Genomic DNA, 26,281 nt, shown 5'->3' with positions numbered 1-26,281 from the left:
TTTTATAATAATGGAGTTAGTAAACCTTATAGTATAACACAACAGTTCCAGGACATTTAAATTATCATGGTCTTTATCAGCTCATATAGGTAGGGCATCTAGACCTTGTCTAGAAATACACAGCGAACAAGTTAAAAAGATGTGTGCCACATTTGACGGCATACGAGGGCTTATAAAAACAGACACCAGTGCTCGATCAAGCACTTTATGTCATCGTACAATCAAGCACTCTATATTCCATCTAACAATGTTATTCAATGCAACAAACCCCACCCTCCCCGCCCCACCCTCCCCGCCCTCTCCGATTCAAACCCAATTATATACCTTATCATGTCAGATATCAAATCTTTACCAAAAACAAGCTTGATCCTACAATAATAGGGGTGCTAGACAGATCCTTAAAACATGATTCAAAATGGCATCATGGTTCAATAAAAAAAGAAAAAAACGACCAGTTTTCCGATTCAAATTGTAATGTTTCACAGATACTCAGATACAATCTAAGTCAAATCTTCAAAGAGGTTTTCATATATAATACTTGAAGAAATGTGTAAATCTTAAAATGATGATAAGCTAAACTAACGATAAGCTAAATTAACGATAAGCTAAACTAAATATTTAATAAAAACAAGAAGCTGACACGCGGAGATGTCTATTGTCTAAAACCAAAACAGCACGGCAAAGCGACCCAATATGTACAAATGTCCCCGAATTCATGCAAGTACACCTTGCTACCTTGGCGCTTGTGGCACACAAAGCATTAAAGAGAGCCCTGTTAAAAGGAGAGCTAGAGGTTACAAGCTTGGGGATAAAAGCCTAAAAGGTTTAGCTATGCGAATTATACTGTCAGAGTGGCTATAAAAGCAGTTAAACGTGTGTCTGCTAGGTCCTCCTTGACCCTGTTTATATGTCATTAAGCCCGAGAGCTCTGCAGTGCTTCAGTTCAAATACTAAGGGTATAATCGTGGATCAGTACGATGTGGCGTGCTCTCTCTTTGTCACGACTTCCTTGTACCGGGCAATTACCACTCTGCTGTATGGTAGTAATTACTGATCTGCAGTATACGAGTATAGTTATTAGCGTGCAATCATCACCACTGTCCACTCTGCCAATAGTATTCATTACCAGAACCACGTTTCACTTGCATATATGCTACTCAGACGTGTCCTTCCGCCTTACATTCTGTAGAAATGTTAAGAGCTCAGGTTCATGCGAGCATTCTAATCAACAAATATATTCCTCCTATTGTAATAATACTCGTGCTCTTATCAATAAGCATGTGCTGGTATAACCAACAATAGAGAAAAGCTGACTCACGAGACATAGGTCCAACAATAGCGAGACAATTAGCGAGGATTGATACCACGGCAGACCAGTGTTTTTGGTGGCGTGATGACATGTGAAGTTAACCCTACCTCGACTAGCGTAGGGCTTCCTTATAAGAGGTACGACAATCCTATAGAGGGGTGTTCGAGGAGCTGTCTATGAATTAATCTAACAGTCTGACAGTATGTGTTCAACAGCTGTACAGACACTGTCTTAACATAGACTGGAGAAATTAGATCAATCATGTGTTCTGACAACGAGTCATGTCTGAAGTTTTGGAATGGTCTCTATAATCTAGTAACAGGGAGGGTATTAGCACCTAAGCACAGAGATACGGATATTTAGATCTAACACTCCGCACAAAAACACAGCACAGAATGGATCAGTGATGTCTGCTGTAACACTCAGATACAGCACTGTAGCACTCAGATACAGCACTGTAGCACTCAGATACTGCACTGTAACACTCAGATACAGCACTCATGTAGCTTTGAAACGATGGCCTTCATGATAGCACTGACATACGGAATCTAAACTCTAGAAAAGAGACAAAGTACAATGTAAACTCTCTCTCACTCTCGTAAACGGAGAGAAAACAGGTGCACTCTCCCCTCTCTCTCTCTCTCTCTCTCTCTCTCTCTCTCTCTCTCTCTCTCTCTCTCTCTCTCTCTCTCTCTCTCTCTCTCTCTCTCTCTCTCTCTCTCTCTCTCTCTCTCTCTCTCTCTCTCTCTCTCTCTCTCTCTCTCTCTCTCTCTCTCTCTCTCTCTCTCTCTCTCTCTCTCTCTCTCTCTCTCTCTCTCTCTCTCTCTCTCTCTCTCTCTCTCTCTCTCTCTCTCTCTCTCTCTCTCTCTCTCTCTCTGTATGTCTCTCTATGTATGTCTCTCTCTCTGTGTGCATTGTTGACTCATCAGTATGAAGCATATGTCCCCCACTATAATACAAGACGTCACTATAACATGTATAACTATAAACCATCTCCAATCTTATGTACATTAACATCTGTCCCTTTATATCTACAGTATAAACGTCAGTACTCAGTACGTGTCATTTTAGCATTATCTTTGTGTCTGTAGACCCACTTGCTCACGATTGCACGTGCAAACCTGTAGTTACATGTGCAAACTCGAGATTTCACGTTGAAAAACTCGTAGTTTGATTGACGATGTCAAATATCCTTTCCAGCTTGTAGCTTTGCTACGATCTCGTAGAAGCGAGAAGCATTATATTTTGATGCGCGGCGCGGCCCAATAGGCCAAATAGGTTTAACTCTTCCCACAGCTCCATGCAAAAGTCCAACAGTTCAAAAGTTCAAAGGACTCTCTTACTCAATTTTCAGGTTTCGCTCGTTATTGTACCTAAATACATGGTTTAGGGGTGTAGTCGAACAAATTTTTAACTCTTAATTATAAAAACAAACCCTTAATTATTGCACAAGCAAAGTCATACTCTCCTTTTTTCATAAAACATTTTTATTTCTAGTCCACTAGTTGTTTGAATTCAAATTGAATTCAAATGCAGAACGCTAAATTAAGCCTTAAGGGGGCCGTTTTTGACGATTTTTTGAAGTCCAAGATAAAAATCAAATAAAAATGTTTAAAGGCCTATCTCAAAATTTTGTCTGGCTCATCTCTTTTAAATGATCCGTAGAACATATTTCGAAAGTTTGATCAGGGTGATTGCTTTAAAATTGTAGGAGGAGATAAATTTGTAGACTCGATTTTCAGGACGCGCGAAATTGAAAATCGCTCGCGCAATACAATTACATGTATTACTATAACCTGCAACCTGGGGACCCCAAGTTATTATGTTCATAAAGATTCCGGTCGCGCTAAATCACTCTACAGTCGATTCTCTTATTTTCATCACTTTTAGTTTCGCATTGTTTCTACTACATGCAGCTTACTTCTATTACAAATAAAAGCTATTTTATTTAACGACATTTGTTGGAGCTGTCATAATCATATTCGATAACAATTTTAATCTCACAATAATTGTTTATTGCTGACTGTCTGCTTTCTGTATTACATAACCAAGTTGACACAGTTGTCTGAATTGGTAGACCTAGCCTGACAGCGGACAACTAACAAATCCAAAGTAAAATAATTACCTGTAAGTAACTATACCACTTGTGTGAGCTAAATTTGAACGTGACTGATGAAGTACAAATTTATAAAATGTGTTAAGTTATGTCCGAAATGATATTATAGTCTGACAAATGGAGATTTACTACAATAAATCTTGAAATAGAATTTCAGAGCGATAGAATGCATTTGCTGCGTAGTGCGTGGCATATGTTTTGTACATTGTACAATTTTGGCCATCGCGAATATATTTTCATCCCCTTTTTAGAAGATTTCGTAATCTGATCGGTTTTCCAGGTTCAATATTCTGCAAAATCGATAATCTACGACAATTTATATTACTTAAAGTAGATGTGGGTATTGATTACCCCCGAAATCACGTTTACTGTTTAGTAGTGCATTAATAAGTCAGTGATAAGATCAAACCAAATATTTAGGAAAGCGATCAGCAATGTAAAAGATTTTCTAAGCTAAAAGGCAACGCTGATAAAACAGAAAGCTCGAGCAGCAATGTATAAGATTTTCTAAGCTAAAAGGCTACGTTGGTAAAACAAAGGCTCGCATGCTGTTCAATAAATACCATGTACTTAGCACATTTTGATGCAACTCTAATATATATATCTCTGAAAGATCAGAATCGCAAGGTGCTGCTGGGTATATTTATATATAGCTGACCATTAAAAGCGAGAACTTGAAACATGTAAAAGTAAAATTATTATAAAGAGCTTTGTATTTAGAGGTCAGATTTTCACGGCTGTGGTATATTATCGCCACACTGGAGATCGCTACAACACTGCACTGAAAACATGTCGCTTTTGCTGCTCCTCAGACACCGACGTCATGCGGTTATTCGAAGAACTACCATTCTTTGAAACGCCAATCCTTTAAACCGAGGACCACGTCATAAATGAATGCCCCAGCTACAACTCCCTCCGGTCCAATTCCTCTCAGACAACCTTAAAAGCCTCATAATGCTCTAAGAATATGGGGCCATCATGAACTCATTCCATGCAACAGAATTTGGAAAGTACCTCACAGAATCCTTTCCCCTTCGCAATCCTCCTGAAAAGAAGTCCTAATCATCACCTCCCGTCTCCTACTCATCTTCATTATCAAATCCCCATGAATCTTTTTAATCGTATTTAAATTATTATATTCGATTTTTGTCTTCTCTTTCGTGAATTTGTAACGCGGTTAATTTTTAAGATTTTATTTTAATAGCTTTCTCTCGATTTTTAGAGTTCTGATCGTCTTTATGAATTCTTGTATTACCAAGACGAGTTCGTTAGTGTTCTCCTTAGTCATGTCATGTTTAATTCCTGTTTCATGTTTAATTCCTGTTTAATTCCTGTTTAATACCACAAATATTAATTATTATACAGAAAGTTTACCCTATAAATCAAACTATCCCGTATAGTTTGATTTATCTATTTATGGGGGATATTTTCTGACAAAGAAAGTGACATGCGTCATTTGTACGTATATATCCTAAATTTTTATTGACATTGTACTGTAATTTTCACTTTCCCACCCACACCTCCCCCACCCTCCATCCCTGACACCACTCAATCACATATAAGCATTGTCCACCACATCACATTCAGCTGACGACGATTAACACATGTTTATTGAAAGCTTCTACAAGTTAAATCATCGTATCTCTTATATGTTTTTAACCCAACTCCACTCAGTATATATCCTAATCCATTAACCAACATGCCTTCCCTCGTAAGTACTTAGTATTTAGTGGTCAGTTAAAACGAGGCAACATATCTTATTATATATCTTACTGCAACATATTTTACTATATAAAGCAAGACGATATATTTGGATCCGTACCATTTTACTGACACCAGAGCATCAACTTTAACGCGACTTTCTGCAAAAACCGTAAAACTAAAAGATATACAACTGAAACTTTTTTTGACTGGGTCAAATGCTTTAATGGCCTGCAAATCAGCATGAAAAATAAAAAATTTACCAAGGAATAGGAGTTTTAGAGCCCAAAATTTGGACCCCCAAGTGGTGTCAAAAACGCGAAGTAAACAGGTAATAATTATTTGAGTCTTGACACCATTTTAGGGTTATACGGGTTTCTGCTAGTTTACCTAATTTGGCTATGGCTAACGTAAATTGTGTACATTTTTTAATCGTGTTATTTGTCCATATGACCCAGTATTGGAGTTAGGTAAACTAGAGTGTGGTAATTATTGCGTGAAATTCTTGCTTTGATTTCTAATTTGAATTATGAATTAGATAACTGTAGGTCGTAGGTGCAGTTCCAATCAATCTGATATTGAAATGGATTGTGGACGCTGTTGGAAAATAAAACTCAATGCCTGTTTTAAATACTTATCTGATCCATCAACCAACAAGTTGATGTAGGTATCAGTATCATTCACGGTGTTCCAGTTTATGCCAGAGTGTGTCAAATCTGCTGATTAATGTCCGAAGAAACATGCATATATTGTATAAGAGAGAAAATAAACGCTTATCTGACGGTAAATAACATTGAACATAGTTCTATGGTTTCCATGCTTCTACAGAATTTTAACCTATTCATTATGTTTAACCGCATGGCAGAATTTTTATTATTCTACCGTTTTCCGATATAACACCGTATACCACTATAATTTACTGTGTACGAAAACAATTTCAGCTAACCTTCTGAGTTGTGATCCGTAAAAGTGTGCTTATTAAATCAAAGACCCACGAAAAACGGAGCCGTTCTAATTCGTCAAGCAACAAATAAACCACAATATAATTTATTTGGTTTTGTAAGATTTATAGACAAGTAATGCGTGTTACGAAAACCAGATAAAATTACTGATTTGCTAGACTTGAAGATATGATGAAGTTATAGTTTGCAATTGTTGATATTGTTTGGCTTCAAAAACATGTGGGAGTAGCAACCGAAAATTTAAACATTAGAACTAGCAATACTATCTGGTTCAAAATTGTATGTATGGGAGTACAATTATTTAATCAGAATTTGATAAAATGATAAATTATGTTGGTGAAATCATCTCTATTAAAAAAGTAAAAAGAATCTTCCTTGGTAAAAGAATATCTGACAGGCAAGAAAAGTAGCATTAACCAGTGCACCAAAATTAAAAACTGCTCCCTTTGAAAGATCATGAAATATAAAATCCATTAATATATTTATTCGAAAAGAGAATTGTGACTGGTGCAATAAATTGCGCTTATATTGGCTCTAGTATGTTAATTAACTCGCCAATATTTAATATCAGAGCCATGGGCTCGTGAGGGTCTCCAGGGAAATCGATTAATATTCAGGCTCCCGGCTCCAATTCGTTTTTGGGATGATTTTTATTTAGTAATAAATAAAGTTGCACAATCTGTGATATTACACTTATCCGTCAACTCAGTACTGTCCAAATATTCGTCAACGTTACCTTTTACTCTACTGGCGCGCGAAAGAGTGACATACAACGTTAACGTGAACTTAGAACTTAATCGATTTATTCATGTTTTTAGAAATCTCTGATTTTACTATTCTAATAAAATGATCTTACAAAAAAGGTTTGTACGGTATAATTTATACCATTGTCCATTACACTTTCACGCTGTAAGACTTACACTAGATTAGTTCTAGTCACTCTCACCGTCCAAAATGAGCAGGCACAATATGTCATTATGTCCGACGACCCCAGGTCCAAATCTTTATAGGTATTCTTATTTTGAAATTCAAATTGGGAAGTTAGTTAAATCTCAAACGTCAACTTCGAATATGTCCTTTACACTTCACACATCTCTCAACGATTTTCATTAATCATACATTACAATAATATTTTCTACCACCATCTACTTTATCCGAAAGGTACATAATAATACAGTTCTTAGGGCCTACACCTTACGGGCTTTATTCGGCGTTTTTCATTACTCTTGAGTGGTCACTAGAGCCGTGTACTGTTATTGAGGTATGTTAAGATGTTATTAATATTACACTTGAGTTCAGACTTAAGAAGTTACTAAACAGAATCCAGACTCAGGTAAACACAATTTTGTTTTAGTTCAGCAAAAATGTTGTTCAGTAATCAGACACTTTAAAGTTGCAGATCAATAACTATCTTTATTATGTGACTAAACACGATCTCTAATCACGAAACGATGAAGCTCTAATATCTCCATCTCCTGCAGCTAACCTGATATCTCCGTTCTAATTCTGTAATTAAGCACTTCCCCAAACACAGCACGCTCTCTCAGGTTATTTGAAACCACCCAAACTCACCTCTCTCTCTCTCTCCAGAGTCATGCGCCAGCAAAGTGCCCCCCTGTCCTTCATATCGAGTAGCAACATATTTACCAGCTCCCTTTGTCATAGCAACTTGCAATCACTAAGTATATTTTGGTATTCAAGTATATTTACATCTCCTCTCCAATATAGGAGGTATATATACCTCTATATTCTCTATATACCGTGCTCTATTTATCTCTCCGTGGCCGTATAATCACATTGCAGACTAGCTGCTGCCTCCGATAGCTCTACTTTTAAATTACCAGTAGTCGCTATTGTTTCCTTGTTATATACACACAGCTTTGCTTGATAGTTTCAGCTTTGTTCCCGTGTTGTTCCAGCTTATCAGCTTTGCTCCAGTGATGTTCCACTCTACGTTTCTGGTTGGGTCGGACAGGTTCCCGAGGATGAGGGATACTAAGAGGGCTCAGAGCGCTAGATCAGCTCCTCGTAGTAGGGCGGCTAGTAGACCTGCTACATCTCCTCTACAAGGGAGCAGAGCAGGGATGCAGAACATCAGACCTGGGACAGAGAACAGCAGACCTTGGACGCAGAGCAGGACTCTGAAGCTACCTCAGCGACCAAAATCTGGTTAGTAATCGTCAGTAACTTTTAGTATTAGTTAGTAATTGAGAGTTATTTGTTAGTTATTGTTAGCTATTTGTTAGCTATTTGTTAGTAATTGTAAGTTATTTGTTAGTAACAGTTAGTTATTTGTTAGTGATTAGCCGATTACACTGACAATCAGGAGCTGAGTTGGGGGATTGGGTTTCGTGTTGCCCCGAGTTATTGATCGGGGTATGAACTCTCCCTGCAGTTCTTCAGCAGGGATATATACAGTAATTCAGGGATAATTCACTAATCATTCACATAATGGGGAGAGCATTAAGTATTTAACCGTTCATTGCACCAATTCTAATAATGTTTTATGCCGTGTTGCCATGGTCAGAGCCCATATAAAACTGTAACTTCATGCATTTTGGCAATGTTGATGCATTAATGCACGAAAATATCATTTTCCAACTTTTGTTCCGTTCGCTGAGATTCTCCTTTCAAATTCCAGTCATAATTTTACATATAAAATGTTTCCTGTGAGTATGTGAACGCTATGTAGCACGTACGAATAGGCCGAGATGTGTCATTAGTTGACAAGTAAAGAAATGAAAATGTATCTACAATTGCTAAACACTAATACTTAAAAAGTTAAAACAACAATTTGCATCAGATAATCGCTTCGTATATGCGGTTTTTTTCTGCTTTTGACTATAATAGTATAATTTATACGGGCTGTTACATAATGGTTATCTGTTAAGACATCGGGTTTTACGTCTCGCTAATAGCTCTGGCAATAGAGGAAATGATGGGTGTAACCACGGCAACCTACGACATAACGTCACCCTTGTTATAATTGTATAACCTTTATAAAAACGTACCTGTTCTCCAACAAAGATCCAGTTTATGAGTAGGCTTTTGTCCATTTTTCGAACCTGCCCTATAAGAATATAATATAGTAGTATTATATTATATATGCTGTTAAGGTCTGTATTTACAGACCAATATCATTATCTTTTCAGTCCCTTATTTCTTCCTATCACAGTAAACATGTCATGGTATGTGAGTATGTCATAACTTTAAGTAACAACCTCTAAGTTTCATCTTAAACAGTGCTGCTAGTGCTCGTGGTATCGTAACGTTTCAGAGCATCATAAACCGTGCTGCTCAAATTAACAGCTCAGCTTTTTAACATGGTAAGCAGGACCCGCTATAAGTTGTGATCGTAGCTTTTTCAAACCTGCGTCAGTAACTGACCAGTTGTACGTGGACAACTCACGACAAATGCACAACTCATGACTTTTAAATTAAAGTAGTTGATAGAGTGCTTATACAGCACGTTATCTCTCTCTCTCTCTCTCTATCTCTCTGATTGAGAGTTATTTCTCTAACAGTATCTTCAGTCAGCTGCGATATTGTTGTCCTTTAATTAATTGTTTTTAGCAACCTACGTCAAGAGATATGTGCACTTTATTTCATTTGTCATTTGTGGGAGGCACCGTCACGGTGTGTTTATTCTTGCTCTGCTTCTTAATGGACCAGTTTTGTGTTGACGCTGTGTCTTTAAATATTTTGAGCATTTGAGCATTTTTAAGTATTTAGAGCAGATGATTTGCTTGAGCGATTTATAGTGATATTATATGTTACAAGCCTCCAGCCTAGAGTAATCAATCGTGCTTTCCTGGTCTGAAATTTGAAAAAAACGTCTAGCGTTTTGTTTTACTCACATTTAAGAAGTTTTATTTATCTTACATTTTTTACAAAAAAGGGCTCCTGCATCCGGTGTTAAGTCAAGCATGCTAGTGACCTATCAATCGTGTTTCATTTATGCTGTGCAGAAACTTGATAAATCTTGCTTGATAAACTTGGTCCATGTGTTTGGCTCATTGAATGTTGCAGTAATCACTAAATCCAATCTGTATGGACGGTAGTAAATATAGCGACAACTTATGTAAAAGTTGAAGTTAAGAGTTTGTCAATATTAAACTAAAAGCGAACGGAATCACTATTTTTAGTTGAATTTATCTTTAAGCTTTGAATGAATCAGCCGGCGTCTATTAACTGACTATACACGTATTATAACAGTCCATAATTAAAGTAATTGACTGCTTAGTAGATCAACTAAAGGCGAGCCTTTAATAATTGCCATCCTATGATATCTTACAATAGATAAGTCAGTCTTACTTAATTCAGATTGTTGAATTATCATGATGGTCTTCAAATAAAATGTTGTGTAGTTTTAAAGTTGTAACCTTTTTGGTTTTGCGAATCCCCTTGAATACAGTTTGAAGTTGTAACCTTTACAACACACTAACAGTCCCAGTTTCACAGTGATGTCAGCACGATCAACAAACAGAATGACCAGCGGTGTTCCTATAAACCCCACACGCAGGAGGGTCCAGTTCGCAAAGACACCCCGAGCCAGCACCACCAACAGTGTCACCAGCACCACCCCCTCCATGCCCTACTCCAGCACTGCTATCTGCCCCATCAGCAGTGAAGACGAGGATCTGTTTGGGATGAGTCCAAATTATGGCTGGAGAAGAGCCAGTGCTGCGATTATCTGTGGTCTGGAGAACAAGAAGAAGAAGGTGAAGAGCTGGAAGAAGATAAGTGGTCGGATAGAGAAGAGGAGACAAAGAGAGTTGGATGATCAGATAGCTAATTTCAGTGAAGCTCACTTACCTGCTCTGGATAAGAATGCTGTTAAGCGCACTACCTGCAAGATAGTGGAAAGAAAAAGGATAAAATCAGCTCCTTCTGACAAAGTGGAGGAGCCGTTCCAGCCGGAGGATATCAGACACAGACCCTCCACAGAACTGAAGAACAGACTCCAAGAGTACCAGCTACCCATCAGTTACAACAACTTCATAGTAAATCAGCTTGAGATGAGGTTCAGAGGTCAGGGGTATGATGTGCTCAGGACCTCCTGAGACTCTAGTCCTGTTGTTCCTGATTGGGAACCTCTGCTGAGGTTCCTTGATGAGCGGTGAAATGAAAGAGACTGGATGTTATTCTGTGTACGATGTTGTGAAATGTTCTTGTGATGAATGTTTCGATGAGATTTGGCTGCATATTTTACTTGAAGAATGTGAAATCGTGCTTTGTGTACAGTTTGAAAAAAACGTGGGATGATCCCCCTCTGTTTTTAACTTAAAAATATTGTCTGATTGTGGTTAAAAACAAGTGTACAATTATTGATTCATTCATATCTAATAATTTCATTGTAAAAATTGCAGTCATGCAGTGTTCTTTTCAAATAGTCACGACACAAAGACACCATCAGAAATTCACCAAGCAGCAATGGTTTGCGCTCGCATAATGAATGCCTTTCATTGCTTTATAGACAATTAAATCCTCCGTTTCGAGCCTCTCATTGAACGAACTTTCGATGCGAAAGAAAACGGCACACTTCAAGATCTCCTCGAATACCATATAGTTTAACAAAGCTAATAACTAACGTTATTCTGTTTCTGCATGCGAGTAAAACCTACCTGTACATTTTTAACTTTGTAGTCATAACCTTTGGGCTGATTCGCAGCTACCATTACACTTGACTTTAAATAACGAGCAGAGCGAGCCGTTATCACCAACTTGATTTAAAGTGGTAGCTAAAACAATCATAATTAAGATCAAATAAAGATGAACTGAAAAAACAATTTTTTAAATTAGAGAAGACAATGATTTGAATGCAATCTAAAATGCTATGAATAATACTTAAATGTGTCCACCTTATCATGGACCACATTATAAACAGATAGCCATAAAGTTGCTTTAGTATGCAGCTGTTTTCATATGTCCCTCGTTCACATTTCTCATTGTTTATGAACTTGCTTGCAATTCGAGTGCACGCTGAACTGTTTACTAAGACTAGGAGCTAGCGCATTAACTTGGTCAGTGTTTGTTTTATCCGCTTACTTTTCGAGACTCTTCGAGACTCTTTGATCCTTATTAAATGCTTTTTATCGAACTGCTGTTACGTTTTGTCAAGTTGTTTGGATGAAATTTGAAAAAAAAAGAAAGTTGTTTGTAGAACTAAAATAAACTCGATTTGACATGCCAGGTACTTAAATACTTTTTTGTCACAACTTAATATAATACATCATGTATAATACAGTTAGTAATATAGTTGATATGCATCGTTAAACCTTAATAGTTATTAGTTGTCGCACTCTACAATCAATGAACCGAACGTAGCATAGTACAATTTTACAGAATGTAGAATTAACAAAAATAAGTTAACAAGTTGCTGCGTAGTACACTTCATCGCTTTCGTATTAAGTTTAGAGCTTTCAGCCTCGTTAAAGTACTAACTATACTAGTTTTGATCATTAATATTATTAAACCCTCGAGAACTGGCCTGTGTGGCGTGTGCTAGGATTCTTCTCTATCTTACAGCGCGTTTACCCCCATAGAAACAGTGACGCTATTGCTAAATGTAGTTGATCTCAAATCTTCCATCAAATGGTGGACTACAATATCATTGCATCATATCACAATCACCACAAATTTCTTAAAATTCCATGCATGCTGGCTTATGCAGCACTTGGGTTATAAAATTAAATCACAAAATATTAAAATTTGATCATCATTCAATAAGTAAAGATATTCAAGCTTAGACGGATGAATATCCACGCTTCCTTACCTGCGGCAAAGATCGGTGCTAAGATACCACAGCACATGCTAGAATGAATGAACTTGCTAAGCCTAAGGGAGTATCACTATCAAGGGAGAACTAGGAAACTGTGGAGTGTCTTAAGATTACAATGACCAAAATCTCTGATAAGAAATCCTCACGTCACATTAAACGTCACATAGAACCAGAATTGCAATTAATTGTCGAGTCAACTTCAAGTATCTACTCAATAACAACCGCAGTTGATCTAAGAGTTGTCTTGGCACTAATTACTAGAAACTTGATAAGAAATTAAACAATTACAAGCCGCAATTAACTGCACTTCATTTAACCTGATCTCACTAACTGGACTTTCATTCATTGTTCTATGTTGACGTCATTAGTAAACCATTAGAAACACAGTATTTACTACCTCGCTCCAGGCTCATATGAAACACAGTATTTACTACCTCGCTCCAGGCTTATATGCGGCAAAGAAACACAGTAACTACTACCTCGCTCCAGTCTCATATGCGGCAAAGAAACTCAGTATTTATTACCTCGCTCCAGGCTTATATGCGGCAAAGAAACACAGTATCTACTACCTCGCTCCAGGCTCATATACGGCAAAGATATTATATAAGATGGAACTGAATAATCTACATAATACGGTGCCCATGTCTGCGCGGCTCTCCTTAAAAACTTTCTCTCCTCGTCGGAGCAAAGAGCTTAAGACAAACACTACACGGGTCTCATAAAATAAAAATACACAAAGAGTAAAAAGTCGAAGTAACGACCGGGCTTTTAAACATCATAAAGGTCTAAAAGTGAAGGTGGTAGTGGTAGGATTAAGCTCAAAATGACGATATTGCAAATGGTGTCGTTAAAAACGTCAGTAGATACCGTCAGCAATACCGCTCCAATACTAAAGTGTCCTGTAGATTTAAAGGAACTTTGTCACACAGCTAGGAGCAGTCAGATTGCATTCAATTTGGCTATGGGGTCTGAACTCTAAAACTCTAATATCTGTACTGATTATTATCCTACCAAGACAGGACGTTCCACTGTCACAATTAATTTATAATTGCAAGTTGACTAGTATGACTAACTAAATGGTTTTAGTTAAGGCTGTGATGTTCTCTAAGTGACTGTTAATGAACTACTAAACTGGTGAATGGTTTAAGTTAATACTATCTTTGTCTCTAAATGACTGTTAAACTAACCAACCTCTTCCTCAGCTCTCTCTATCTCTGACGTCCCCCAAGTCTGTGACCCGGAGTACCACGAGAGACGTCCCTCGACCCGGGCTAAGTCCACACAAGCTGGGTCCCGCACAGTGTCCCGACCCAGCACGGTAGCACGACCCCACACGGTAGCCGCTACCCGGCCTCGCAGTATCTCCACCACCAGGACCTGGTACTACGGGAGACCCCCTCCTAAAGAGGCTCACGCAGCTGTCATAGACTGGAACAAAGCCAGGCTGATAAAAGCCCCCATTATCAGAAGGAGAGCTAAGAGTTCCAATTCCTGTAACAAGGAGGTTAATGAGAAAACCGAGGTTAGCGTTCTCCAGCCTTACCCTCTCAACTATAACGCTTTCCTTGTTCAGTCTCTGAGGAAGGACATGGGGAAGTTGTACTCTGTTCCCTCTAATATAATTATCAGACGATCCAATAAGTCTAGTCAGGACGGCTCTGAAACTTCTTCAGATGATGATGTGTCCATCGGGGCTTATTGCAATGACCACTGGAAAATGACCTGATCGCGCAAGAAACAATCATGTTTACCTCTGACTTCGATCGTCACTAATTTTATATGGTATGATACCATAACACTATTGAAACGAAAAAGCATCTAAATCAGTTTTGCTGATAGTTAAGGACAATTCGGATGCTTTTGTGTACGATATTCTGATCTGAGAGCTGGCTTGTGTTTGACAGATTTTTGATAGTTATGCATTGATTTCAGCGAATAAAGTTTAGCCAGCTGTATTGGTAGAATATTATTTATACAATTATGTCGAAAACAAGTGTATATAGAACATCACGATACCTATTTTTAATAAACGGAAGAAAAATACATTTTCTTGAAGCATGGCAAACAAACTCAAATTAAGTAATTTGTGATTTATGAATATCAGATATGATTATTATGCTATATTGTGATTTGTACATACATTTTAATCAGAACATTTGTAAATTACGAAATTTGACGCTCGACTTCCTTCTTAAGTTCTAACTTAAACAATAATTGAGAACGAGATATCACGATATATAATTTCATCAAATAGATAGTAGGAATTCAATATCGTTATTTTGAAAGCGGCCAGCGTCGTGAAATTCTATTGAATCATAAAAAGATAAAACAAGTAAGCTGATCAAATCTTCCGGTAAGATTTTACGACGATTCATTCTCGATGGGTGGGAGCAGTGCTGCAGTGGGCTGAGAGAAGTTCTTGCCGGGCTTTTGGGATCCGTAAAGGTTGTTGAACTTTTTTATCGACAACCTATGTGGAGTCAAGTTAGTATTTGGAAAATTGGCAACGGAAATATCGAATCTTACGTTTGCATTAAATAATTTTTTTCCTCGCTACACTTTAAATCTATTTTATCGCTCATTAGCAATGACTGAGTTAAGGAATCCTTTTCTTACCCCTTGAGTTTCTTGATGAAGTCTAGCTCTAGAGCGACCCTCTTTTCTCTGGCCGCCTTCTCTTTTCGTATTTTCTTCTCCCGACTCCTTTGTTGGTTGTGTTTGTATTGCTGCTTCTTGTGGAACGTCACATCCTTTTGAAACTGCCTATTAGCCTGTCCAAGTCTCAGACACGCCTCCTGCTTCAGCTCCTGTATTAGGTTTATAGTCAGAACTTGGTTAATATAATTTGTTTATCAATCATCAGGGTTTGATTACCGACACATTACATTGATACAATTTACCTCTTACACGTCAATCGCGAAACAAACCTTGAAGAAAGGCTTGTCCTGTTCAGCTTGTCGATCGTACCAGAACTGGGGGAAGGTACAGATGTTCGCCATATACCGCTCGTTAACCTGCCATTCATCCAACCACACTTCTTTGCAGTACCGTGTCCCTTGCGAGTTAATCCTCTTGTGAATAGCCTTGTTCTCAAACGCTATCTTCTCTAGTTCCCGCTGACGTTTTACTTTGTTCAGACTCTTGTGGATGTACTTGTTGTCTATGTGGTTGTCCACAGTTCCTTTTGTTCTCATCACGTTGCTCATTTTGTGGAGGAGTATTCTGTTGTCTCGCTCTACAGTAGCCAGCCGCTCCTCTTCCATTTGAAGCTTCTTCAGTTTCAAGTGGAGGTGCATGTATGTCTTCGGGGCAGCATTGTCGATACGCCCTTCAGCGAACAGGATGTTCGTTCGGTGCTAAAATAGTTCATTACGTTGTAGGAACATTAAAATTGATAATGGAGTATCGGTAAAGTGCGCAAATTCATTTTATTCTCAATTTCATGATCATTCTTAAATCTTAATTATGCATCAGTGCAAGTGTCACTGTCACACAGTTCACCAAGTACTAATAGTAATAGGTTCGAATTGGAGTAGTTAATTAAAGAAGGTGATTTTTTTTGTGCAAATCTTATACTTCAATTAACTAATTAAAGTATCAAAGAAAAATATGTTTCCATGCTCATGAGCTTAAACTTCAGTGAAAAAAGGTGGATGTAAAATTGTAAGCATAGTAAGACTGAAAGTAAATAACAATGTACCTGATTGTAACGTGTGTCATCCCAAAGTTTCTTTAGAACTTTGTTGTTGGCGGGAGTAATATTTTGATAACCTCTGTGCATTTTACAATCGTTTGTTTCAACAGTTAAACGTGCAAGAAATGAAGCGCGCAGAGATTCATTGACAGAAACAGGTATCGTTGCCTTGGCAACGTAACGACCCCGCGTGCAGTTTAATTGTTAATTTTGATTGTGACGCGCGTACTAGCAGATCAAAATTATTGTTTGCGGATATTGCTCAGAGCTGCATTATTTTTTCGATCTTCTAATTTCTACTCCACAATTGATATTCTGCTTCATTCATTTCCTTTTGTATGTTCCAACAGTATACAAAATGTGGTCAACAGTATACAAAATCAAAATGTGGTCATCGACCCAAAATAGAACACATGCGTGATGCGTGAGAGTGTCAGTGTCACTGTCAGTGAAATGTAACACACTATGCAGTATTAATTTTAACGTAATATTTTGATTAATTACATTCTGTCTGGCTGCCATGAGATACGAACCACTTTCAGGTCTCGATATATTATGTGCATAAAATAGTATTGCAGTGTTCCATATTCTTATTTATCTTCACTGAATCTGATCAAGTCATTCTGTTCTTGTATCCAAACCCAAAAAGAAAGAGAAAGCACCTGCACCAGTATAGCGAATCGCCACTAATATGATGTTGCTATATCCAGCGTTTTTCTTTCATCTCAAATTCGTTTTTCAAATTAATAAACGCAGGACGAGATAAGCAAAATACCCATTTCCCTTATTGCTCATTCCCCTTATTGCAGTGGTTTGTTTGACAGGAAAGCCTCGAGATGTCCCACAACAGCTCCAATTTAACTGAACGCGGAGTTTCCACTAAAGTCAAAGAAGAAGTGTTCCTAATAATTTGGACTGGTTGGCTAATGATTATCCTCCTTGCCTCTTTAATGGGAGACATTATCATTCTCCTAGCCTCTATAAAATACAAGGCGTTTAAACTCCACAAGGTTATAGTGGTCTTCGTCCAGCACATCGCAGTGAGTGATATAGTGGTCTCTGGAACGTGTATCCTCCCTCAAGCAGTGTCCAGAGCAGCAGATCGGAACGTGTTTGGTAGAAACTTTTTGAGTTACATCCTGGCATACGGTCCTTACTACGGCTTCCTCTCCAGCAAACTCCTCATTCTCGCACTGATAATCATAAAGTGGCTGCTGATAAAGCACCCTCTGCGATCTAGAAACTGGTCTGAAACACGAGCTCACAAACTGTGTGCTTTCATTTGGGTCGTCAGTTTACTCTGCCAGGGTCGGTTCTTCATAGGGGGAGCAGATGACATCATATTTGACTACGGGATTTACAGATACAACTACGCCTACTCAGCACCAGTCTGGAAATCCTGGCTCTCCCTCACCTACTTCGCTCTCACCACCTACCTTCCAAACTTGGTGATATTCTCCATCACCATGCTGCTTGTGCAACACCTGCTGAAAGCAAGGAAGGTGACAACTAGAAGTGGGGGTAACCTCAGGTGGCAGGGTCTTCTCACAGTCATTGTTACTGCGTCTGTCTACAGTGTCTCTTATCTACCTTACGCTATCTACTTTGCGGTTGGGGCCCACGTGAAGGGAATTTATTTCTACAGATTCGCAGCGACTTGTGGGTACTTCAACACTGTCGCTAACTTCTTTATATACAGTTTTACTGTAACCAGCTTCAACACCTTCCTCAAGGAGTGTATTCGGAAACTTGCTAGCTGCTCGGGTATGTCACATGTTATTATGTGGTTATGCTTTTAGTCAACCATTTAAAATTATGATGTTCATACAATACAAACTCTTCATTCGAACATTGCAACAAATTATCATTGATATAGGAAGATTGGTTGTTACAATTCGGCGAGCTATACAGATACTAGTTTTGCGTGATGGATGACCGCTCATTTTCCTGTTTGTATTTTACTTTTTTCAGAATGTGGGCTAGGAAGGTCAAATGATAAAAATGAATTATTTTTGTATAATTCGACTCAGTTGACCAGTGGCGTAACGAAGGGCCCCGCTGACCCCGCTGTGCAGGGGGGCGCCGTCTTAGGGGGGCGCCAAATCGTTTGAATGTGGGACAATTTCGAAAACTTAACTAAAGTACTAGCAAAACTGCGCGTTTTGCTCTAGATACACACTTTTTAGAGATTTTACCGGCTCATCCTCTAAAATCACCTAATTTGTTCAATTTTAGGGAGGGGCACCAAAAGGGGAGGGGGCGCCAACAGGGGGGGGAGGGGGGCGCCTTTTCGGCGGGGGGTGGGGGGGGGGGGGCGCCAACAGGCAACGTTACGCCACTGCAGTTGACGATGAATTATTAAAACAAATCGTTCAATATTAAGTTAAGTTATCTTCAGGTTACTCAGGAGGTCGAGTTGCAGCATCCGGAGAAAGTAGAACAACAAAGAGAACGAGGAACTACCAGGAAACAACCCTGTAGAACAAGTTTACGGAGATAGTAGGAGAATATGTCGAATGAGAAACTGAAAGAATAGAACGCGGAAGTTCGGAGTCACGCAAGAGGTTATTCGGGTTAATTACATTGATAAGCCAGGGGAAAAAGGTCTATTGTTGCTGATTCGGGCAAGATCTCATAATGATATATTGATATAGCTTCAGTTAGAGTACGTAGTTGTGGCAAAACTTTACCAACTCCGCCAGAATCTAAATACGGTGCCTAAAATAGAAAAATAATCATTCTACTATTATATGTTTCAATTCGACTATACTTTTTTGTTTTCTGTTAGTTTTGTATTTAATGAAGTTATAAATTTAATTATTTGAAACTTGGAATGTCAGCGTACCTCTTGCATCAAAGATATTCGTCTATAATTTGCTTTGGTTGAATAAATCAAGAAAATACCGATTTAAATAGCATCTATTCAAATCTTCCTTTGCCTTCTGTTTCATCTCCAAAACGAGCATATGGTGTCTGTCTTGCTCTTCAGGTGGCTGGTCCGGAGAAATGAACACAGTAATACAAGTATCTACGATAAAAGTATTTTGAATTTGTCTCATACGTAGCTCTGCTGCAACTTTTTTTAATTTCAGTGAAAAACGTTAGTTATTTCTTCGCACTTAAAAAAAAAACTCTTTGGTTGGCCCTATTTTCAACTCCTCGAGTGTGTGTGTGTACTCTGGTAGGGGTGGGTTTGTGACACCTTAACATGCTCAAAACCATGCATGTTATTATGCGTCCAATATTATCTCTCCCGATATTTCGAATAATAGAAAATATAGATTATATTAGCTAGCTACCTAGCTCTACTCTCTAGGCAATTTAATTTAGCTATACTAGCGCGCGCTATATAATATAATTAAATTAAATTAAATTGCCTATGGCGCACATGCATTTACTAAAAAGATGCCGCGCCTTCCAAACAAATATTAAGAAGACCTTTTCGCAGAGGATGTTTTCTCGGTTTTTGTGCCCCCCTCCCCCCCCCCCCCCCCCTTTGTAATTAGCCTATTATTTACTATCGAACTATTAACAGTATCATTCCACCTCATTCTGACTTCAGCTATTAACAAATTATTGATCTCTATTATCGAGAATTGAGCATGTAATAAGCCTCGTGGCTCGTTATCAATTATTCAATTAATCAGTTATTTAATAAATTACGGCCGAGCTTGCCACCAATTGTGGCAAGCTTGCCCCCATCTATATGTGGCCGTTTTAGACTGGTTCAGTGTATGTGTTTTGGTAGAAAGTGGCCCATAAGTGTGATCTGAAAAAATATGCAAAGCAGATTTAAAATGACTAATTTAAAATCGCGTAAGCAAAATTGATTGGATAATCATTTGATAGTTTGTTACGACACCCTAATTTGGCTTCCTGCACGATTCCCAAAGTGCGGATCTAGTCTAGTGTTAACTCAGTCACCTGACAAGTCAACCGGACACGAGGGCGGAGGACACAAGGGCGGTACTTTCCTAAAGGAGTGGACACGAGGGCGAATCACATGGCTCACTTTAACATGGACACGAGGGCGGAACCAAACACCGTCCTAAATGATGAGCTAGTAATAAACTTGTAACATCACACAATTTCAATTTGAGCTTAGCTCAAATAAATAATAATTCGATGATGACGAATGAAAATATTACACCTCTGAGGTTATCCAGATTTAAAAGTAAGATTTGTAAGACTCATTCGCAGTCTGATTGCGGGAACTGATGTATGGTTACTATGAAGTTTTGTAGGCCCAATAGAGAGGTGAGAGCAACATTACTCAAGCCTTTACTTGTAGGCCCAATAGAGAGGTGAGACTAACATTACTCAAGCCTTTACTTGTAGGCCCAATAGAGAGGTGAGACTAACATTACTCAAGCCTTTACTTCTAGGCCCAATAGAGAGGTGAGAGCAACATTAGTCAAGCCTTTACTAGTAGGCCCAATAGAGAGGTGAGATCAACATTACTCAAGCCTTTACTTGTAGGCCCAATAGAGAGGTGAGAGCAACATTACTCAAGCCTTTACTTGTCCCAATATAGAGGTGAGAGCAACATTACTCAAGCCTTTACTTGTAGGCCCAATAGAGAGGTGAGAGCCACATTACTCAAGCCTTTACTTGTCCCAATAGAGAGGTGAGAGCAACATTAGTCAAGCCTTTACTTGTAGGCCCAATAGAGAGGTGAGAGCAACATTACTCAAGCCTTTACTTGTAGGCCCAATAGAGAGGTGAGAGCAACATTACTCAAGCCTTTACTTGTAGGCCCAATAGAGAGGTGAGAGCAACATTACTCAAGCCTTTACTTGTAGGCCCAATAGAGAGGTTAGAGCAACATTACTCAAGCCTTTACTTGTAGGCCCAATAGAGAGGTGAGAGCAACATTACTCAAGCCTTTACTTGTCCCAATAGAGAGGTGAGAGCAACATTACTGAAGCCTTTACTTGTAGGCCCAATAGAGACTTAGAGAGGTGAGAGCAACATTACTCAAGCCTTTACTTGTAGGCCCAATAGAGAGGTGAGAGCAACATTACTCAAGCCTTTACTTGTAGGCCCAATAGAGAGGTGAGAGCAACATTACTCAAGCCTTTACTTGTAGGCCCAATAGAGAGGTGAGAGCAACATTACTCAAGCCTTTACATGTAGGCCCAATAGAGAGATGAGAGCAACATTACTCAAGCCTTTACTTGTCCCAATAGAGAGATGAGAGCAACATTACTCAAGCCTTTACTTGTCCCAATAGAGAGATGAGAGCAACATTACTCAAGCCTTTACTTGTAGGCCCAATAGAGAGGTGAGAGCAACATTACTCAAGCCTTTACTTGTAGGCCCAATAGAGAGGTGAGAGCAACATTACTCAAGCCTTTACTTGTAGGCCCAATAGAGACTTAGAGAGGTGAGAGCAACATTACTCAAGCCTTTACTTGTAGGCCCAATAGAGAGGTGAGAGCAACATTACTCAAGCCTTTACTTGTAGGCCCAATAGAGAGGTGAGAGCAACATTACTCAAGCCTTTACTTGTAGGCCCAATAGAGAGGTGAGAGCAACATTACTCAAGCCTTTACATGTAGGCCCAATAGAGAGATGAGAGCAACATTACTCAAGCCTTTACTTGTCCCAATAGAGAGATGAGAGCAACATTACTCAAGCCTTTACTTGTCCCAATAGAGAGATGAGAGCAACATTACTCAAGCCTTTACTTGTCCCAATAGAGAGATGAGAGCAACATTACTCAAGCCTTTACTTGTAGGCCCAATAGAGAGGTGAGAGCAACATTACTCAAGCCTTTACTTGTAGGCCCAATAGAGAGGTGAGAGCAACATTACTCAAGCCTTTACTTGTCCCAATAGAGAGGTGAGAGCAACATTACTCAAGCCTTTACTTGTCCGCTTGAAGCAATAAAATTACTTGATTTTCTGTGCAAGCCAGTTTCATTGTCTTAAAGCTTATAAAGGGAAAGAATACAATTTCTACAACGATGCCTCATGCCTTTGCATAAAATCATGAGCTGAGGGAGAGCCTAGCTGATTGGTCCAATAATTCAGACCCCTTGTTTCAATAATATGTCTATATTGGGGATGATTCACAATCTATAATTCTACGCCCATGGGGCACAATTAGCTTTATCAGAGTAATAATTTTTTCACTTTTGTGAGAGTTTAACAAAATGTGTACTCCTTAAATAGTCATTTTGTTTTCTTCCGTTCAAGGTTAGAAAAACCTGGTAACCGTGTTGCCTGCATAAGAGCAATTCTAACTGCACATTTTTGTCATAAAACTGATGTGAAGCCTATCTTCACAAAATTTTATGTTGTCTGCACAATAAACTTTTCTCAAGGCATGCCTCTATTAGATTGGTTGCTACCATCTCTGAGTGGATCAAACGAACTGCAAAGGTATATGTAGATGCAGTGGCGTAACGAAGGGCCCCGCTGTGCAGGGGGCGCTGTCTTAAGGGGGCGGCAAATCGTCGTTTGAATGTGGGAAAATTTCGAAAACTTAACTAAAGTACTAGCAAAACTGTGCGTTTTGCTCTAGATACACACTTTTTAGAGATTTTACCGGCGTATCCTCTAAAATCAAATAATTTGTTCAATTTTAGGGAGGGGCACCAAAAGGGGAGGGGCGCCTTTTCGGCATTGTTACGCCACTGCGTAGATGTATTTCTTAATTTCAGTATGTGTCTGCAGTTGTAGATTAGGTCCATCGAATCTCTTGGTCCCAAAATTACTAAAACTGCTGGCGGTTTTACATTGTTTCTTAGTAAACAATTCTGTGCAAGATATGTCGTCTAGTGTTTATAAATGTTGATTAGAAAACTGTTAATTCAGCAAAATTATAGCTTTTCGCATTTAAAGTCAAACCATGTTAAATTTACTTGAAACTCTGCATTCAGCATTGCACACAAGATTTTAATTAAGATTTCAATTTGATAGGCACTAAAAATTTCCAAATTCATTGCTTCATTGGTTATCTTGGTTTTTGTTTAAAACTCCCATAATTAAACTTAGGTCACTCACGCCGAAGGTTGCAACTATATTTCAGGCTGGATTTTATCCTTTCATACTACTATAATATTATATTACAACAGGTTGAAGCATGTTGAGAGGAACGTTTCCACTAGCCTTCCTACCATTTCTGATAATGAGTCAGACCAAATTGCCACCCAGTCAAACAAATCTAGCATATTATGATGATGCTATCATTATCGAACGTGCTGACACCCCAGAACCTTGCTTCCAAAAGAACAAGATGCCCGGCAAGAATTCTACCCTGCACTATGAGTTTACAGTACTGGGAGGGAAAGAAGAGTGCTGGAAATACTGCAAGCTGATGAAGGAATGCTCTTCTTTCTCCATCAATCTCACCTCACTAACATGTTCCACCTATTCGGACCTGATGGTGTACACCAACACAGTTCCCAGTCAGGATGAAAACAGTGTGGTAGGGTCAAAGTCAGCGTGTTGGGAGTTCAATCAGACATGTCCAGAAGCGGCTTCTTTGGCGGAGGTGACGTCTGGGGAGGGACTCATCATCAAGACATTCCATCAGCAATGCTTGACGATCACGGACAGGCACATAAAACGTGCCGATACTACGTTTCGTTTCATATCATGGAATAGGTGTTCCAATGCAGACCGTTGGTCTATAAAACAGCTTGAAAATAAAGGCACGGAGGACGTGACAATCTCACTGGAAGGAACTGATGAGTGTTTGACAAGGTTTACGAGCAATGATGATATCCCAACACTAGCCCTGGCTCCCTGCCAAAAAGATGACCCCTCTCAAGAAATATTACTGATCCACTCAAGTTTTTCATGTGTTTTCTCCCTCCATCAATCCATTACTAACAAAATTGAAGGAACTGGACTGACTCGGGATGTTTATATCAAAAGTGTCGGTGAACCAGTGTTGCAATACCTCTTTAGATTAGAAAGAGAATGGGAAGAGCCGTGCCGAATGAAACATCTGAAAATAGCGAAGGGTGCAGTGACTAACATTGAGAACAAACCTTTCTTTCTTCCAGAATCAAACATCACCATCCAGTGTCAGAAAGGCTATGGAGTGAAGATAGACGGATACGCAAGGGAATTCCAGCAATCTTGCTCACAAGACATGGTTCTCGGTAAATGCTCCCTGATTCCACCCAAGGATCCGGATTCTTTTGATTTTAGTCCGGTGCTGATCGCGGTTGTGTCAGTCGGAGTTCTAGTCTTTATATCGGGTGCTACACTTTGCGGTCACGGAATGATAATAAATAAATTGCAGAAAATCGTGAATCAGGGCAGTGAACAATCTACGGCCCATGTTGATGGAGACAGTAACTAAACTTCTCACACCAACACAGTGGGCCTAGGTGTAGCTTAGTGGAACCCGAAGCTAGAAAATTGGAGAAATACCTGAACAAGTACATGTTTATAACGTTCAACCTAATACGTAATTATTATGATTAGTTAAACATCAAGTATATAGATAAAGAAAAGTAAATCACATCGGTTAAAATTGGTAAAAATTGCGAAGAAAATTAATATTATTCACGGTTTTACGGTTTTTAAGTAAAATGTAAGATACAGGAACCCATAAAAGCCAAAACCGAGAAGAAATGTTCTGTTCAAATAGGATGCTTGAACTTACCATAAAATGGAATCGTTCACATATTACACAAGCCAGTGTTTCTGGTTATAATGTGCACCTCTGCCGAAAAGTTGTGAACACTGAGCACTGATAATTGTATGTGTGTCTTTAGGACACTTTTACGGCCACTTACGTTCATATATTTCCACGTCCATTACAGTTTCACTTCCAAAGTCCTTCTCCAAAAGTCACAAGACCTACTCTAACCAAGAGAAGATGCTTCTTTACTCACAAGCAGGCCCTTCTCGCTCCTTTGACGGATCCCAACAAGATTTAGTCGGGTGCCCCTTTGCCCAAATTATGCTAAAACGTTTACATCCTTGACTAGTCAAACTTCCATCCGGGTATATTAACAGTAGGACAATGAACTTTATAACTGAGTAGACGTGAGAGATGGTACTCCTTATTTCCTTTTGTCATTGTTTGACAAAATGAATACCTAACTAACATGAATAGCTAACTAACATAAATAGACATTTTGTGTCCTTCCGTTGGATTGATTGCTACCATCTCAACGTATATCAAAAGAACTGTAGATCTATGGTAAAGAATTGCCACTCTCATGACAGATATGATATTGTGTCCCGCAAGCATCACGGTCAATTTTATTGTTATGAAGCAGCACCATTCAACAAATTGTCATTTCTATAAAAAGAATCAAATCTAGCTTCTCTTTCAGTTCTCGGTCTCGTATTTCTTAACTACAGTATCTTACGGCAGTTGTAGATTTACTTTAGTATCTACTGGTAGTGTGTAGTTGAGTATGCACTTCGATGTTCAGAATTTTTGACAACACAGGTAGGGTCCTTCGTTAGATCATTTTGCACCAAAATCATCCAGGTACGCAATCTGAGGCAAGGTGGCCTAGTGGTTAGAGCTTCCTGCCTTCTGCAAAGAAGGTCCAGGGTTCGAATCCCGGCTGCACTGCTCGCTACTAGAATAATTATGTCCATCGAATCTTTTGGTACCAACAATTACTAGAGCTACTGTTGGTTTTCTCTGTTTCTTAGTAAACAATTCTGCGCATTATATATATTGTCGTCTACAGTGTTCATAATTTTCGATAAGAAAACTACCAATTTAGCGAAAATTT

The 26,281-nt window shown here is 38.8% G+C and overlaps 3 protein-coding genes across 4 annotated transcripts; 2 read left to right on the top strand and 1 right to left on the bottom strand.

The window, feature by feature from the left end:
* Nucleotides 1-7,863: 7,863 nt before the first annotated feature.
* On the top strand, nucleotides 7,864-14,977 carry LOC134813118 (uncharacterized). 2 transcript variants are annotated; one of them, XM_063820804.1, is made up of 2 exons: nucleotides 7,864-8,257; nucleotides 14,072-14,977. In XM_063820804.1, the coding sequence occupies exons 1-2, from the start codon at nucleotides 8,029-8,031 to the stop codon at nucleotides 14,593-14,595; spliced, it is 753 nt and encodes a 250-aa protein (XP_063676874.1). In that variant the 5' UTR covers nucleotides 7,864-8,028; the 3' UTR covers nucleotides 14,596-14,977. The 2 variants fall into 2 exon arrangements, with proteins under 2 accessions (XP_063676874.1, XP_063676875.1); XM_063820805.1 differs by lacking the exon at nucleotides 7,864-8,257 and adding an exon at nucleotides 12,232-12,281.
* Nucleotides 14,978-15,228: 251 nt separating this feature from the next.
* On the bottom strand, nucleotides 15,229-16,684 carry LOC134813101 (uncharacterized). Its single transcript, XM_063820780.1, has 4 exons — nucleotides 16,570-16,684; nucleotides 15,797-16,225; nucleotides 15,486-15,676; nucleotides 15,229-15,339 (listed from the first exon to the last, which is right to left on the bottom strand). Exons 1-4 carry the CDS (start codon nucleotides 16,648-16,650, stop codon nucleotides 15,231-15,233), a joined length of 810 nt encoding a protein of 269 aa, XP_063676850.1. The 5' UTR covers nucleotides 16,651-16,684; the 3' UTR covers nucleotides 15,229-15,230.
* An 829-nt stretch (nucleotides 16,685-17,513) lies between these two features.
* Nucleotides 17,514-19,044, top strand: LOC134813181 (arg8-vasotocin receptor-like). The gene is made up of 2 exons (XM_063820869.1): nucleotides 17,514-18,327; nucleotides 18,962-19,044. Exons 1-2 carry the CDS (start codon nucleotides 17,514-17,516, stop codon nucleotides 19,042-19,044), a joined length of 897 nt encoding a protein of 298 aa, XP_063676939.1.
* The last annotated feature ends 7,237 nt before the right edge of the window (nucleotides 19,045-26,281 follow it).

Source organism: Bolinopsis microptera, chromosome 3 (assembly GCF_026151205.1).
Source record: "Bolinopsis microptera isolate Bmic1 chromosome 3, MBARI_Bmic_1.0, whole genome shotgun sequence".
NCBI classification, from domain to species: domain Eukaryota; kingdom Metazoa; phylum Ctenophora; class Tentaculata; order Lobata; family Bolinopsidae; genus Bolinopsis; species Bolinopsis microptera.
This window is presented reverse-complemented; position numbering and strand designations above follow the sequence as displayed.